Source organism: Cricetulus griseus, chromosome 2, assembly GCF_003668045.3.
Source record: "Cricetulus griseus strain 17A/GY chromosome 2, alternate assembly CriGri-PICRH-1.0, whole genome shotgun sequence".
Taxonomy (NCBI): domain Eukaryota; kingdom Metazoa; phylum Chordata; class Mammalia; order Rodentia; family Cricetidae; genus Cricetulus; species Cricetulus griseus.
In genome coordinates, this window is record NC_048595.1 from 23,898,518 (window position 1) to 23,915,755 (window position 17,238).

Below are 17,238 nucleotides of genomic sequence, written 5' to 3' on the forward strand. Positions count from 1 at the left end.
CCTACTCAGCCGTGGTTCTGAGTGTTCACAAGGATTAACTAATTTAATTCCCTCAATAACCCTAGGAAGTAAGTACTATTATTAAACCCACTTTGCAGTTGAGACAGAGAGTTTAAGAAAATTGTCCGAGGCACATAGCTAGTAAGAGGGAGAGCTGGGATTTGAACTCAGGTGATCTGGCTCTGGGGTCCAGATTAATGCCTCTTGTTGAGTACAGGAAGAGGACTTGACAGTGTCTTGCTGCAGGAGCTTTGCGGGGTCAGCAGGTATGGGGGAAACCATGAGAGGGCAGCAGGCACAAAAGAGGGCTCGGAAGCTGGGCACCCTTTTATAAAACCTTGGGGGTCAGCTCTACCCTCTGGTGGCCTCGGGACATGAAGCAGGTCGTCTCACTTTCCTGAGCCTCCTGTCTAGTGGAAAATGGAGCTAATCCTCAGATGTCTCCTTGGGAGGGGCAGAAACGTGCACTTGTGAACAGTGCCAGAAGGGTGTCAGCCAGTGTGAACTGGCCCCTTCCTCTTCCTGGGGTGGGGTGTGGGGGTCTGCTCTCCAGACAAGCAGGCCTCAGAGCAGGGTGCAGGCTGTGTGATCTGGGGCCCGCCTCTCTCTTCCTGGGGTGTCTGGTGTCTAAGGGCTCCTCTGGAGTGCACTGTGCCACGTGGCCAAAAGGACAAAACCATTGCTCTCTGTCCCTTCACCTCCTTTGGGGGGACCCAGGTGGGACTTGGCTCGTCTGCCATGGGCAAGCAGAACAGCAAGCTGAGGCCGGAGATGCTGCAGGATCTGCGGGAGAACACGGAGTTCTCGGAGCTAGAGCTGCAGGAGTGGTACAAGGGCTTCCTCAAGGACTGCCCCACTGGCATCCTCAACGTGGATGAGTTCAAGAAGATCTACGCCAACTTCTTCCCCTACGGCGACGCCTCCAAGTTCGCCGAGCACGTCTTCCGCACCTTTGACACCAACAGCGACGGCACCATCGACTTCCGGGAGTTCATCATCGCTCTGAGCGTGACCTCGCGCGGCCGCCTGGAGCAGAAGCTCATGTGGGCCTTCAGCATGTACGACCTGGACGGCAATGGCTACATCAGCAGAGAAGAGATGCTGGAGATTGTGCAGGTGGGCCGCCACCGCCACTGGCTTCTCAGTCATGGGCTCCAACACCCTTTTAACCTCTCCACACGCCTGGTCCGCGAGTAGTGGCAGGGGCTCTTCTTCCCATCCCATTCACAAAATTCCTTAGAAGGAAACAATTTTCCATTTAAAGAAGAGCTGAAAGCTAAAACTGCTGTGGAGCTAGAGGCAAGAGGGTCAGGAGTTCAAAGCCAGCCTCGGCTACCACATGAGTTTGAGGCCAGCCTGGATAATAGGAAACTCTCTCCTCCCCTACCAACCCAACAACAACAAGAGAAAGAAAGAAAAGCTGAGGAAGTTCCTATTGTATCCTTAGCCCATGTTTACCAGCTAGCATTTCCCGGCATTGCTTTATCTCTGCCTGCATACCATGCTTTCGGTTTTTCTCAGCATTGGCCCTTTACCACTCAGGTAAAAGATGTATTTCCTAAGAATAATAAGGCATTATCTTACATAACCCATAGCATGATTATCCAAGTCAAGACATTTAACACAGAAACAATGCTGTTCTAATATGCAGATCCTATGCCATTGTCCACTCTCTTCATTGTCCTGGTCTGGGATCCTACATTGAATTTTGTTGTCTTTTTTTGTTGTTGTTGTTGTTAGTCATATTTATTTAGAAACAGGATCTCACTGTGTGGCTCTGCCTGGCCTGGAACTCGCTTTATGGCCCAGGATGGTCTCCAACTCACAGAGATCTGCCTGCCTTTGCATCCCGAGTGCTGGGACTAAAGGTGTGCCACTATGACCATCTTTGTTATTCTGGAATAACAAATAACTCTTTGGAATAGTTCCCCATCTTGCTTTGTCTTTCCCATCTTGTTATTTCTGCCTTAGACAAATTTATATTTGGTTTGGTTTGGTTGGCGACAAGTCTCCCTATGTAGCTCAGACTGACTTTGAACTCATCGTCCTCCTGCCTTAGCCCCTGAGCTGTAGGGTTACAGGTATGTGTCTCTATGCCCAGTTATGCTCCACGCCCAGCTATGACCATTCATGCATGCATTTGTGCATGCATGCATCTGTTTGCAGTGCTCAGATCAAACTTGTGCTTGTCAGGGAGTGCTCTCCCACCGAGCCTCATCCCCAGCCCACAAGTACGGTTTTATTGGCCCTCATTTACTGAGGAGGAAGCATGCTGTGGAAGAAGGGCACTTGCTGGGGACCTCACAGCCTGTGAGTGGGCCACCTGGCTCTAATGTTCACATGCCATCTGGATACCCAGCCGTCTCCTGACTAATTGAAGGAGGCACCACCAGAGCCAGTATCGCATGAGGCACTCAGCCCCCTGAGCTGAGGGCATCCTTGGGGAAGCCCCACAAGTCTCAGGCAGGTAGAGTGACTTGCTTGATCTAGGACTGAGCACAGCCTGGCCACCACTCCAAGATGCCTTTTTTGAAGGCTCTGAGCTTTTCTGTGCAGGAGATGAGGGTTCCAATTCTGGGATGGCTTTAGCTCTTAGGTTGCTCATCTGTAAAACTGGAGCAGGGACAGCGATGCTGATTGCACGAGGCAATTTAGAGACCTGTCATGCATGTCTTTTCTTAGTACAGATTTAAGTATGAAACACACTAGACTATGATTCTATTTTATCCACCCTGCTCCTTGACCACCTTAAACGTTTGTTTTTAGACAGGGTCTCTGTCTGTGTAGCCCTGGCTGGCCTCCAAACACTTTTTATTTATTTAAACATTTTTATTATATTTATTTATTTATGTGTGGGGTGGCATGCTCATGCCGTACGTAGCACACATGGGGGAAGTCAGAGGAAAACTTTTGGAATTCAGTCTCTCCTTCTGTCATGCAGATCACAGGAATCAAACTAAGGATGTCAGGTTTGGCAGCAAGCACCTTTACCCATTGAGCCATAGCAGAAAGCCACATACCTGCTGGCTCTTGCCCACTACTCCTCCAAGCCTTGCCCAGCAGTGTGTGATGATGTATGTGGGGGCATCAAGCCCCTACTTCCAAAAGCTCTCACAGAGATCAAGGGGGATGGTAGCTCCATCTAGGGCTTTGTAGGTGCTCAAATGGCTGTCAGTCATTCTTTCTCCATACATCATCTGCACTGGCTAAAATGGTCCTGCAAGCATCCCCAAGACATGCCTTGAGAAGCGCTGCCCCATAGCTTTGCATGAGGCCCCTTCCAGCCCCTCTGCTTCAGGGACTGATATCTGCTCTGACTTACCTGACCCCCTGGCTCTCCTCTTGCTGGGATGTGGATCTCAGCCTCTAGCTTGAGTGGAATGGCTGCGTTGGGAAGTGATACGTTCTCTATGCCAGTAGCTTGTTGTCCCAGCATTTGTCTCAGAAGCTTGTGAACCACAAACTCCTCTTTGGAGGCAGGATGATGGGGAACTCTGGGGGTCCCTGCTGGAAGGGTCAAGATAGTGATGGAGGATTATTCAGGGATCTGCTGGACACCCACACATTCAGAGAGATGCTCATGTTTTCCGGCTTGTACACTGGAAAATCTCAGCCCTGCTGAAGCCACCAGTGGTTAAGCTCGCCCATTCCTTAAGGACCCCCGGGCTCTCTTTTACCAGCTTTTGCCCTCTAGACCCTGACTTCCTCTGTGACAGTCCAGAGGCTCCAGACAGCTACTGCAGACAGAGCTCTGTGAATCCCAGGGCCTGATTAATGACAAGTAGGCTCCAGTGAAACTCTGAGTGAGCAATCCAGACTTAATCTAATTAATCTAATCTAATTAATTAATTAGAAGGATTGTCACAAGGAGAATGACCATTCTCTAAGTCACTGCTCAGTCAGTCCTTCTCCCATCCCAGTCCTACACCGACTGCTGGCCTGGTGGGGAACAAGAGTCAGTGTGTTTCTTTGCGTTCCCACTCTGATAAGAAAAATTAAGGCACAGGCCACACTGACGAGGTCAGTGACAGGTATATAAGAGTACCATCCAGGAGTCCTGGGAACTGAAAAACCAGAGGACACAGTGGGTGAATAATGGCATTAGCGGTCACTTACTCCAGCCAGCCACGGTTCTATTTTTCTATCCCATTTAATCCTCTAGAGCAGTGGTCCTCAACCTGTGGATTTTGACCCTTTGGGACAGGGAGGGGAGTCCTGAGTGAGCCTTTCACAGGAGTCACTAAGACCATTAGGAAACACAGAGATTTATATTACAATTCGTAACAATAGTAAAATTACAGTTATGAAGTAGCAATAAAAATAATTATATGGTTGTGGGGTCACCACAACGTGACGAACTGTACTAAAGGGTCACGGCGTTAGGAGAGGTGAGAACCACTGGTACAGACAATCCTGATGAGATAGACACAGTGCTCCATTTTACAGATGAAAACCGAGGTTCAAAGAGGCTAAATTCTTATCTAAGGGTACACGGCAAGTGTAGAATGGACCAGGATGTCACTCCAGAGCTCCTGCTGTCCATCACTCCAAAGCGCCCAAGCATCTGTCTAGCAGCTAAGAGGGAACAAACCCTGATCTAGTGCTTTCCATCAGTTCCCTTCCCAAATCCTGTTTCTTATCCAGAAAAGGGTAAGAGATGCTCATCTTATCCAGATTTGATACCTGCTTTTTCTGAGCTGATGTACAGTTTAGAAATCCTGCAGGTATGTCAGGTACTGTGGTGTACCCGTTTGGTCCCAGCACTCGGGAGGCAGAGGTAGGGGGCCCCTGAGCTTGACATCAGCCTGGTCAGAGTGAGTTCCAGGACAGCCAGTACTATGCAGAGAAATTCTGCCCCCCAAAACCAAACCAAAACACACACACACACACACACACACACACACACACACACACACAGAGAGAGAGAGAAGAGAGAGAGAGAGAGAGAGAGAGAGAGAGAGAGAGAACAAAACTCATAGGACCTGGCACATAGTGCTTGCATGAGAAATGGTAGTTATATTATTTCAGGCAGAGTCTGAAATGCCAGGGCATCTGAAAAGCCCAGGAGTGTTCAGTTGTGGCAGAATTACCCCTCCAGCAAGGCCTGGTGGTGGTGGTGAGGCCAGCATTGGACAGCTTGGGAATTATCTTGAATGCCAAAAGCAAATGGTTTGGACTTGGTACAGAGGGTGGTGGGAGGCGACAATGGCCTTTAAGCAGGGAGTTCCCTGCTATGTGCCAAGGCACTGTACTGGGATTTGGGAATCTCAGAAGTAGCTGCAGTCACTGTTCTTATCTGAATGGTGCAAAGTAGGCACAGTCCTCTAGGGAATTAATTACTTCCTGAGAGGTGTCCTCAAAGGAAGAGCCCCGGAGGCTCTGTGCAGCCGATGTGCCCTGACCCCGGTTGGATCACAGATGATCTTGCTAGGGGAGCATTGTAACCCGAACCCCAAGGAAGCGTGGGAGGCAGCATCCTTAAGGAACCGGTGCACCGTGGGCCTAGAGGGAGGTCTAAATGTGCTGGAAGCGAGGGGGCGGCCTGCTGGTTTGGGGGCATGGTAGTGGAGATTTGTGTTTGGAAAGAATGTTCAGAGGCAGTGTGTGGGACACACCTGAAGGAAAGAAGCTAGAAAAGAGTAGTGCAGAGACGAAGCTGGATGTGAAGGGTGTGGGGAAGGCTATGGCATGGGGAAGAAAGGAAGTTTCTTGGAGGAGGTGTCATTGTGAAAAAAAGTTGGAAGTCTGGTCTTTGAGCTCCAGGGAGCAGAAGCATAGCCCATCCCACAGGCCGAGCACTACGTGCTCTGTACATTTAGCTCAGACACTCTCCTTCGTGTTGCCTCTGGAGCACCTACACGTGGCAGCTGCCGCCCTCAGCCCAGCAGAGCTCAGGCTGTCCCTGGCCCGGTGGCAGGTGCTCATTTGCAATCGTTTGCATAATGTTCCCGCCCCTTCTGGGTCTCAGCTTGCCTTGACGTTCTGCGCCCCCTGCCGGTCACGGACCGCAGCGCAGCTCTCAGCTCAGCGCCCCCTGTCGGTCAGTGATCGAGAGCGCTAACTCAACCCTTATCCCCAAACATATACCCTGGCATTCTAAGGCACTTTGCTATCTGGGCTTCGGTGTCCTTCAACATTACTTGACTCTGAGCACCCCAAATTATTGGCATCCGCCCGGAGCTTTGCAAGTTGCAGTGCCTTTGTTTATCTCTATCGGCAATTCCCACCTGGCCCTCCAAGGGACCTGCCCCAGGGCACTCTTCAGTCACCCCTCTGCTAGAAAGCCTTTTTCAGAGTCTTCCTTCCCTCCTCCGTGGCCCGAGGAGCATGACCTTGAGGTGTTTATAGAGACCGAGATCGGGATGGGGGCTTAAGGCGGCTCTTCTCACTCGCTGATGCCCTCTTCCCTCCCGACCCCCATCCCCCATAGGCCATTTACAAGATGGTTTCGTCCGTGATGAAGATGCCTGAGGACGAATCGACCCCGGAAAAGAGGACTGAGAAAATCTTCCGCCAAATGGATACAAACAATGACGGTGAGTGTCCGGGGTGGGGGTGGGCGGCCTCCCTTGCTTCCCCTCCCGCACCACCTGCCTGGTTTCGTGGCTACCTTCTCCTCGCCAATAGTCCTTCCTTCGCCCCACAGGCAAGCTGTCGCTGGAGGAGTTCATCCGCGGGGCCAAAAGCGACCCCTCGATCGTGCGCCTGCTGCAGTGCGACCCCAGCAGCGCCTCCCAGTTCTGAGCTGGGGAGGAACCAGCTCGCAGCCTCCCTGCCTTCACCGGCCCTCTGCTTCCTCTCCCTCTCCTCCCAGGCTGGGGGCCAGACTGGGGACCCCTTTCTGGGGTCTGCACTGTGGGGGGCCTCTGGAGAAGCGAACCCTGCAAGGAAAGGGCTAAGCAAGACAGCAGTTAGCACCCACGGCCCTAGAGACAGAATCTCCTTTAGTGGGACCGAGATGACCCTCTGGCTGGTCTGTCACTGTTCTGTGTTCTTTATTCAGACAGCTGGATCACCTTCCACCCACCCACAGCCCCGAGGCCCTTCCACAAATCGGGGGTGGGGAGTGGGGGGAGGTTCCCCTGGAGTGGCCCTCAGTCTGGAGGGAGGTGGGGAGGTGCCCAGGTGAAGAGTGTTTCAGTTTGGTGGGGGAGACAGAGGATTGATTCTTGGGCCGTGGGGCTTTGAGGAAGTTCCCCCATCTACTTCCCAGCAGAAGAATACTTCCCGTTCCAGCTCTTGCTGGCTGGAGGCCATGGTAAAACAGATCTCCCAGGATTCCAACTGGGGGGTCCCCAAACCCAGCCTGCCTCTTAGCATTTAGATGACCACAGATTTAACCCCTCTGTATTCTGTATTTCACCCTTCTTCACCCACTCACGAACACACACACACACACACACACACACACACACACACACACACACACACACACACGCAGAGTCCCTTCCACAGCATTCTGTGTGGGAAAGAAGTGCAGGCCCCTGGCAAAGCCCTCATCTCCCTCTGCATGCAGCACACGGAGCATCTCTGTTCTTTTTATTATCTTCAAAATAAAGTCTTGTTTCAGTGCAGAGTGCTGGGTGGCCAGGGAGGGCGTTCAAAGCCCCTCACCCACGTCCCCAGGGGTTCATTGAGCCTTCTTGGGCCCGCTCTGGGAATCCTGGATCCATCTAGGCTTCCATGGCTCCATGGTCAGTGCGGGCTTGGTCACATGCCTCAGTAGCCATGGTCCCATTGAGGTGTCAGATGGTCAGCTGCACAGTGCTGGTACAGCTCAGTAGGTCATGGCCATCCAGGGGCTCTGGGCTCATTTGCGTCTGCAGACACAGAAACCTGCTTATTTCACTGGGTCTGGATTGGAGTTTCTATCTCCAGGACATCCTCAAACTGGAGGCAGGGAGAACTAGGGGCTTCTGGGGTATGGGACAGGACATCACTCTCACTCACTCAAGACAGACCAGGCCCCTGAGTGTCTCCTGTTTAAGCATCCAAATTTTGTGCTTCCCCTCAAGATTGGGAAAGCCAGACACTGCTGTGTGGCTTAGCTGGCAGATCTGGCTTCTCTGGACTTTGGAGCCCTTCGATGGTGTGAGCAAACTTTTACCCTAGTTATCTGAGGCCCTGTTCAGAGGTGGGTGGGGCTGACCAGCCAGGGATCCCAACAGGGACTTCCCAGGACTGTGGGGGGGGACTCACCGTGTGGTGGCAGCTTTTCCCCCACCAGGGCTTCAGTTCCAGCAGCCGATGCACGAGCTGGGCACAGCGCACGGCAGACACACTCTCCGCCACACAGAACATGAGAGAGATGGCCCAGAGGCACAGGCTAGAGCTCTGCAGGGTAGACCAGCACAAGCTTCTACTTAGGGATGGGGTGCAGGTAGATCCCAAGAGCCCCTCCAAGCCCCCTGTCAAGGCTGAGGCACTCACGTAAATTCGAGTAGGGTCAAAGGGACAGTCAGGTGCCAGTGTTGGGAGTTCAGGGCTCTCAAAAGTACAGGCTGCCAGCAGTGCCCGGCCCTGGGTGGCAAAAGTCACCGCGATGGAGGCCAGGAGCCCAAGGGCGCAGGTCAGAGAAAGAAGCCCACAGGCCACACTCAGGCTAAAAACGGCCCAGCGCTAGGTGTGGAGAGCACTAGTCAGTGGATATCATGCTTGGTTGGCCCCAAGGGGGCTGTTGACCCCGCCCACAGTCCCATCCAAGGAAGTGTCACATACCAAGGGGGAGCTGCGCAGGTAGCGTGACAGGACAACAGCTGCAATTCCTGCAATGATGACCTGTGTGTGTGGGGGTGTACATCAGCTGCAAAGCCAGTGATGGACGAGAGCTCACGGGGTCAGATAAAGATCCCACCAATGTCTTCCTTATTCCTGCAATCCCCACTCCCACCCTGAGCCCGGCTTCAGCCTCATTAGCTCTGACTTCATAGAGGCTTTGCCTCCTGATCATGGCTCACTGCCTACAACCTTCCAGGGTTCCATACTGCCTAAAGCTGTGAGTCTCCAACAGGGTCCTATGCATCCTGTTTGCAAGCACATGCCAGGGGCTATGGGATACACATGATATTTCTCCTTGGCATGGGAAAGACTTTGGAAGAAATGCATTCCACTGACAAGGAACGAAAACCAAAATGATACTAAACCAGGAATCAGGCATAGTGACCCAGGCAGGTGGACTGTTGCAAGTCTAAAGCCAGCCTGCCTTACATAAAAAGTCCTAATTCAGCCTAGTGAGTTGCTCAGCAGCCATACGAGGAAGGCACGAAGGTGGCCAGGCCCTGAGTCACTGTCTTAGTGAAGCCCCATCTTAGACAGACAGGACACGTTATGAACAGAACTCAGAATCTCTAAGAGGGGGCTGAGGATGGAATTCAGGAATAGAATGCTTGCCTAGCACGTGTGAAGTCCAGGTTCAATCCCTGAGTACAATAAAAGACAAAGAAACCGCTAGGAGTATCTGACGTTATCCCAGGCTCTTAATGATCTGTTCCTGGCCTTCTCTAGTCTACCCCGGGCCACTGTCTTCCCTCATCACACTGGATATGGGCACCCAATCATAGCTGTTACCCACAGAGCATCCTCTCCAAGAACACACTTCCTGCTCCTGCATCCTAATGCCCCTTGACCCTCAGAGACAGGCCCTCCCATGCACTGTTGAGCCCCGGGGCTGCCCACCTCCCCAGATCACTAGCTCCATTTAGCCTACCTACCATCTTAGATTCCCTCTCTGTAATGGATGTGTATAGTGGCAGTGTTAATTTACTGTGCAGCCACAACAAAGTGTCAACTTCTCTGGGCTCAGTCCTTCTCTGCAGGATGAGGTCACAGGAAGACATCAGCAGGCAGTGGGGTGAACCCCTCCAGGCATGGGCAGCTAAGAGTAGTGAGGATTTATTGGGGAAAGGAAAGCAAAGTCGAAGAGGTCCAGCCCAGAGCCTCCTAACCCTGGGCAGGCCACCTTCCGAGTCTTCCTCATTTGGCTGCTGAGCAATAGATACTGATTGGGACATAGTACAACATTCTTCCTGCTGTTGGAGTGTCTACAGGTCAGAGCCTGGTTCACCACGCCCGGAGGCCAGGAGTCTGTCTGAGCTTCATTTTGTAGGCAGAGACCAGCACACACAGAGAGAAATCCCTTCACCAGGAGTCAGCAGGTCTCCCGAAGTTGAGCAGATTATCCCCAAGCCTGCAGCTGCCTAGCTGACATGTGAAGAAGAGTTTTATAAACCCAAGTGTATTAGGCTCTTTCGTTTAGTCGTTCATCAAACGGGCAGGCGCCCAGGTATCACATGGCTGCGGCTTATCAGGTAGTTCTTATAGGTCCATTCTAGCACTGAACTCCTGTCTAATTGTTTGGCTCAGTGTTTCTGAACATGGAATGCCACCCTGGCATGCTTTTCTGCCTGCTAGCCCCAGCATGCCACATACCTGAGTTGATAATTACAGTCCATTGGGAACTCCTACTCCTCCAGCTCAGACATCTCCACTTCCCTGAAACCCTTTTAGACCTCCCTAGCTAGGCTGGTGTTCATTCCTTCTATACCCACACTGTGAATATTTGTCACGGCAGTTCAAATAGTGCCAGGTCCTAAGGTAAACACCTTCTGCGGATGACCTCAGATACCCACTAGGAACCTCTGCACCCCACCACTCCCACCACTCCCATTTTACAGATGGCAACGCTGAGGCAGAGAGAGTTTGAATGCCTGCACTGTTGGTAGATGGTTCCTAGGGTTAGTGCTTGGGACTCTCCCAGCCAAGCCATACCACAATGGCAGAGGTGACGGAGAGGATGTCCACCACACAGTACTGTAGAACCACGGCATCACTGGCGGCAGCCACGAAGCGAAGCATGGTGCCATGGAGCACAGCGGCTGCAATGAAGCTCACGTGACCCAGCACTACCAGCACCAGGCCCGTCTTCATCAGCACCTTCCGGAACTCACCCACATTCAGGCCACCTGTGGGGACACATGCCAGGATCATAGTGAGGCTCTTCCTGCTTGGCAGAGGAGAAAACCCAGGCTTTGGGTCGTCTGAGACCTCCTGTTTCTTCGTCTCTTAGACTTTCACAGTTGGCTTTTGAAAGTCCTTGGATTCTTAGGTTGGAAAAGCCCACAGGTAGCATACAAATCTGTCCTTGCTAACTAGTGAATTATGGCTAGCAGGGATCTAGCATCATCTTTCCACTGAGCCATTCATTCATTCATTCATTCATTCATTCATTCATTCATTCATTATCTGTCCCATTTCCCAAGGGCCTGCTTTGTGCTGTGCACTAGGGTACCTACAAGCCCAACAGGTACTGTCCAGGCCTCAAGGAGCCCACAGTGTTCTGAACAGGAGTCACGCCCTGCTCAGTAGCCAGTCTAGGAGGTGGGGACTGGCACACACATGGCACTTGACACATAGCTGCTAAACAAAACCTGTTGAGAGCTGTCAGTCTCCACTTCTCTCCAGGAGAGGAAGAGAGACCTTGTCTCTTAGTGTGGACAAGGCCCATGGGCGGATGGGAAAGTCCCTGGGGTCTCTTAGTGCAGGGGGTGCTAAATTGAGGCTGGGACCAGAAGGGAGGCTGGCAACAAATACAATTTCTGAGTGGCCAGGAGCAGAATCCTACCACACCTGAAGAGCGGGAAGCCCCCCCTTCTCCCCTCTGAGTGGTTTCTCTGCAACAACACCCCCCATTGCTGTTAACCCTGCCTCAAGGACATGGCCACTTAGACCCTCAGGTCCCCTCAGTGTAGCCAGCTCTGTGAAACTGGAGGTGTATGGTCATTCCTGCCAACTAAGCAGAGCCCTTCCTCCTTCGTCGCTCCCAATGGCTCTGACTTTGAGATCCCTGCTAAACCTCAGTTTGCCCAAATGTGTCAGAGATTTGACTCTGTTCCCTATATGTGAGCTCTTCTGCTGAATGAAAACAAGAAATGGGGTGGGGTGGGGTCACTAAGCTGGACGGTCTCTGGGCAATTGCAGGGGGCCAGGAGTGGTGGCTCATAATCCCCGATTTCAGGAGACTGAGGCAGGAGGATTGCTGTCAATTCAGGGCTAACTTAGGTTACAGGTGAGACTCTGTCTAATACATATAAGTTGTCCATGCTCCAGTAAAAAGCCCCCTCATACTCCTGTAAGCAGCCCTAATTAAACTCAGTAGCATACACTCCCACACACACTCACTCACACACAGAGGCAATTTTGGGGAGAAAGTAGGAGCCTGTCTAGATAGTCACAGAGGTACCAGGCCCTCCTCCCCTCTGGGCCCTGGGTTCTCCATGCATAAAGCCAGGAGGGGCTGGCCTGACTGGTCCCTGGGCTCTCCCATACAGCAAAGGACAGACCATAGCTGGAAAAGCACGAGGAACTGGCACCGCCTTGTGAGGATGAACAGCTGGCTAAACAGGAAGAGGGACTGCAGCCTTGATCCAGGGACCTGAAGTCCCACCCCATCCTCCCATCCATCCACCCACCCATCAGCCAGGAGCAACCCAGATACTCCTGGTCTTTAGCTGGGCTCAAAACCAGAAACATCTCTGGACCAAGGCTTTGGTCAAACAGGCGGCCAGGGTTGTGCCTGGCACTGGTCAGAAACCCCTAGGGCAGTTGTGGGCTTTATTTCTCAGTTCCCACGCTGGGAGCATTGGGCAATGCGGTTGGCAACAGTGCTAAGCCTTCGTTATCAGGAGCCAACTTCATCCTGGTCAAGCAAGAGACGGGTTCGAACGTCCCCATTTTACCAAGGACAAACAGGCTTTGTATGTGAAGAGTGGAAACTCCTTAGACCCCAAACAGCAGGGTTTGCCCAGGGAGTGGGGGAGGGGCGCACCAGTCCACACGGTCGGTGATCCCGGTTGACTGGCCTTTCCCTGCAGCCTGGTCAGGTGAGAGGATCTGGAAATGGGACCTTTGGTAAGGCTAAGGACCCGAGGCCCTGGACCCCGAATCCCGATCTCCCAATCTCCAGCATCCCTTCTCCCGTCTGCGGATCCTGGAGCCTGGTTTCGCCCCTGAGAAGGGAAAATAGAGCCAAGAGGTGGAGGTGCCACCGGCCACATCCAAACGAGGTTTACTCCGAGCTGGGCCTCAGTGGCGCAAACCTGGAGTCCCAGCCACTTAGGAGGTTGAGGCTGGAGGATCCAGAGTTCAAAGCGAGAGTGAGCTAAGTACTGAGTTCCAGGTTAGTCCCTGGGTAACTTCGCTGTCTTGAAACTTTGGGGCTGGTGTTTGGCTCCATGGTAGAGCACTTACCTAGCCCTCACCCACAAAGCAAATAAAGCCTAGCCACTTGTCACCCCACCGCCATCTTATTTCTGGGGGAAACTGAGGCTGAGAGTGAAGTGACCTGCCTCAGGCTAGGATGTGAGGCGGGGAGGGATGGAGCCGGTGGCCTGGCTTCGGGTTGGGTCCCCCCAGGAATGGGCCTCCCTTGAGCCCCAGCTCACCGATGCGCAGACACATGTCGCTCTCAGCCAGTGGCCCCAGCCGGCGTCAGCGGGGCCTCGCTGCCATCCTGCTCACCCACGGCCTGCGCTCCTCTTCCCGCCCGAGCAGGCGCCCGGCGGCCTCCTTTCCCTGCACCCCTCGGGCCGCCCAGGCCGGCGCCCCGCGCGCGCTGCCGAGGCCGGTCTGACCGGCTGGGCGACCCCGGGACTGTGCGGCTGAGTCACAGCCCCGCCCCTGCCGCGGAGCCAGGTGCCCGGCGCCAAGTCGCCCTCCTTCTCCCTCGCACGCCCATTCCACCGATGGAAACAGAGGCTCCAAGGGGTCACCACTGCCCGAGTTTGGGGGTGGTGATGCAAGGGTGTCCGCAGCGATGATCAAGACCCGGAGAAGGGGGGTCGCCTGGACGAACATTCCCTCTGGATGAAAGCTGGAGTAAGCAGGGGCAGCCGTGGGTGTGGAGAGCGCTGCCTGGAGGACCAGGGTCTGCTTTTTATCTACCCCTGGACTTCAGACCAATCACCTTCCTACCTGGGGCTTCCTTTCGCCGCCAAGAATGCCCCGGGGCTCTCAGTCTTGTCTTCCACGTTGAGCAAGTCGCTTTTCCTTTCTGTCTCAGTGGTGGTGGTGGTGGTGGTTTTGTGTGTACTTGTAGGGGGAGATGTCCTTGTTTTCTTCTCGAAAAACCAACTATGGTGGTGTGTGTGTGTGTGTGTGTGTGTGTGTGTGTGTGTGTGTGTGTGTGTAGGTAGGGTGAGATGTCCTAGTTTTCTTCTTGAGAAACCAACTTTAGCCGGGTGGTGGTGGTTCATGCCTTTAATCCCAGCACTTGGGAATTTGGGAGGCAGAGGCAGGCAGATCTCAGTGAGTTCGAGACCATCCTGGTCTACAAGAGCTAGTTCCAGGACAGCCTCCAAAGCCACAGAGAAACCCTGACTCGAAAAACCAAAAAAGAAAAAACAACTATAATAATTCTTGTCCCCTGATATAAGGAAACACAGCAAAAAACAAAACAAAACAAAAAACGAAAGAAAAGAAAGAAATTGCAGGGACCAATGAGATGGCCCAGCCAGTAAAGTCATTTGCCACTAACCTGATGACCTGAGTTCCATCCCTAGGACCCATGTGATGGAAGGACCCCTGAAAGTTGTCCTCTGACCTCCACTGGAGTGCCAAATGGCACTGACATACTATAACACAGACAACATACAGGTGAATGTGAAAACTAGATAAATCACACACACACACACACACACACACACACACACACACACACACACACACTATACAGGGTCTTATTATATAACCCTGACTGTCCTTGAACTCACTATGTAGACCAGGCTGGCCTTGAACTCATAGAGCTCCTAGAATATCTACTGTGGGGGTTGGAGAGCTGACACATGGTTAAGAGCACTTGCTGCTGCAAAGAACCCAGACTTGACTCCCCAGCAACCACATGAAGACTCATCACCTCCTCAGGCACCAGACACCCATGTGGTGCACAGATGTACATGCAGGCAAGACACTCATAAAATAATAATAAATATACAAAAAATTAAAAATAGGGGCTGGAGAGATGGCTCAGAGGTTAAGAGCACTGAAAACTCTTCCGGAGGTCCTGAGTTCAATTCCCAGCAACCACATGGTGGCTCCCAACCATCTGTAATGGGATCTGGTGCCCTCTTCTGGCCTGCAGACATGCACGCAGAATACTGTATACATAATAAATAAATCTTTAAAAAATTTAAAAATAATGTCTATTGCGGATTAAATGTAGAAACAACAGGACACATAGTAGGAGCTTTGCTGATGTTAGCTGTCATTGAGTCCCTGGCTTTGGGTTACATTAAATGCCAGGATGGACATGGCCTTTGCTTCATTCCAGCATCCTTACTGCACACACAAGTCTTGTGCTCCTCCCTTAGGTTCAGACAGCTGGGCACTCACGTAGGACCATTTAGTCAGAAGTGCTAAGCAAGCAGGAGCAGGATTCCCACCCAGGTCTCTGCCTAGCGCTCCGCCTTGGCTATGGTAGGGCCACCTCTCTGGACCACTGGGGTCTTTGCAGCAGACCTCTGGGAAGTAACTAGTGGTACCACATCCTATTCCACATTCTGTACCCCACCAGTCAGTAGTCTCCATGGAAGAGGCTGGCCTGATGTCTACAGGTTCTCAGAGCCTGGGACCCAGGTGTCCGGTGACTGTGTGTCTGTAGCGACACCTACTGTGTGCCTTGTGTCACTTGGGCGAGCACATCCAACTTCTGGAGTTTGAAAAACACAATAGCAGCAGGGGTGAGAGCCAAGCTACTTCTCCTTGGAAGCCCCAGGCACTGCTAGACAACCACAGGTCAGGCCAGCTGCTCTGGTCACTCTCAACAGATGGGCTTTTCTTATCAGCGGATGTCTCAAGTGGACACTGTGCAGTGGGTGAAGGGTAGGAGATAGACTTGCTGGGTGAAAGGGAAGATGGAGGCAGGTCACTAAGTCATTAGCTGGCGCCCTCCCCAGTGGACATTAAATGCGCTGTACGTTGGGACCCTTTAGCAGTCTCTTGGGCAGCTCCTAGCCCTATTGCAAATGGCTACATGCTCATAATTGTGGCTCAGCAACTCTATTTTTAGGTTTTTATCCTCCAAGAGATTCGACTATGATGATGATTGTGGATGTGGGAGCCACTCCTAATAGAAGCAGGGCGCCAGAGCGATAACCGCTGTGAGGGCCTGGAGGAAGGCCTTCTGCTCGGATACGTGAATATGTTGTTGGAGTCTTGCAAGAAACATGTATTCATGTCCTGTTTCTGCTAAGAAAGAAAGGGCTCCCTCACACTTCCCTCTGCCCCAACTCCACCAATAGCTCTCAGATGGCAGAGCCACCTCCTAGGGTTGCCCTGAGGAGTGTATGGTCACTTCGATGCTGGTGTCAAATCTCAGGTGAGGGAGTCCATGGTGTTTCTCTGTCAGTAGAGGGCACTGATGATGCCGGAACTTCTGGAGTTGGGTTAGGGACCGGGCCTCCAAAGTGTCTTGGCTGGGGCTGTAGAGATGGCTCAGTGGTTAACAGCACTTAATGCTCTTGCAGAGGCCCTGGGTTTAATCCCCAGCACCTACTTGGCAGCTCACAGCCGTCTGTAACTCTAGCTCTAGAGGATCTGATGCCCTTTTCTGGCCTTGGAGGGCACTGTATGCATGAGAGCTACATGAACTCCAGCAAGCACACGTACACACACATGAAAACAAATAATTTCAATGCCTTTGTTATCAGATGCATACACGGTTTGTGTTCCTAGAACAACAGAGTTAATGATAATCACTCAGTCTTACAGATAAGAAAAGACAGGACCAGAAGAGTTAAGGGCTCTCCCATGATCTACCTACATACAGCATAGAGCTGAAGTTTGACTCCAAGCTGGCCTGCAAGGCAGCTCCTCACTTCTGAGTGTAGCCTGGAGGATAAAGAGCCAGAACCTGCAAAACTGCCCAATCCTGGGGACTTTGAGTTGAAAAAACTGCGTCTCCACATGCTTCACTAGACTGTAACTTTCCAGCTATCATCCAAGTTTAATGGCCCAACGTTATCACCAGCTCTTTTCCTGGCGACTAAAGTTCACTGTTCAGCAACATGTGACCCTTGCCTCCACCTACCTCTCCACGTGTTGCCTTACATTCAGGAAAAAACCAAAGACAAAAAGCCTCCAGGCCAGAACTTTTAGTTTCTTGCCTCCCACCAACTTAACTGTGGTCACTGTCAATTTTGGGGCTTCAGTTTCCTGGTCAAATGGGCCGTAATGTATCTTCTAGGC

At 52.2% G+C, this 17,238-nt stretch overlaps 2 protein-coding genes across 5 annotated transcripts; one reads left to right on the forward strand and one right to left on the reverse strand.

The window, feature by feature from the left end:
• Positions 1–738: 738 nt before the first annotated feature.
• Positions 739–7,335, forward strand: Hpca (hippocalcin). Of its 2 annotated transcripts, none has more exons than XM_035438907.1 (3): positions 739–1,116; positions 6,431–6,536; positions 6,647–7,335. In XM_035438907.1, exons 1-3 carry the CDS (start codon positions 739–741, stop codon positions 6,742–6,744), a joined length of 582 nt encoding a protein of 193 aa, XP_035294798.1. In that variant the 3' UTR covers positions 6,745–7,335. The 2 variants fall into 2 exon arrangements, with proteins under 2 accessions (XP_035294798.1, XP_035294799.1); XM_035438908.1 differs by having other exon boundaries at positions 739–898; positions 6,429–6,536.
• A 244-nt stretch (positions 7,336–7,579) lies between these two features.
• Tmem54 (transmembrane protein 54) lies at positions 7,580–13,455 on the reverse strand. Of its 3 annotated transcripts, none has more exons than XM_035438910.1 (6): positions 13,440–13,455; positions 10,768–10,961; positions 8,719–8,778; positions 8,431–8,520; positions 8,200–8,334; positions 7,580–7,820 (listed from the first exon to the last, which is right to left on the reverse strand). In XM_035438910.1, the coding sequence occupies exons 1-6, from the start codon at positions 13,453–13,455 to the stop codon at positions 7,746–7,748; spliced, it is 570 nt and encodes a 189-aa protein (XP_035294801.1). In that variant the 3' UTR covers positions 7,580–7,745. The 3 variants fall into 3 exon arrangements, with proteins under 3 accessions (XP_035294801.1, XP_027255163.1, XP_035294800.1); XM_027399362.2 differs by having other exon boundaries at positions 8,431–8,619; XM_035438909.1 differs by lacking the exon at positions 8,719–8,778 and having other exon boundaries at positions 8,431–8,619.
• Positions 13,456–17,238: the final 3,783 nt, after the last annotated feature.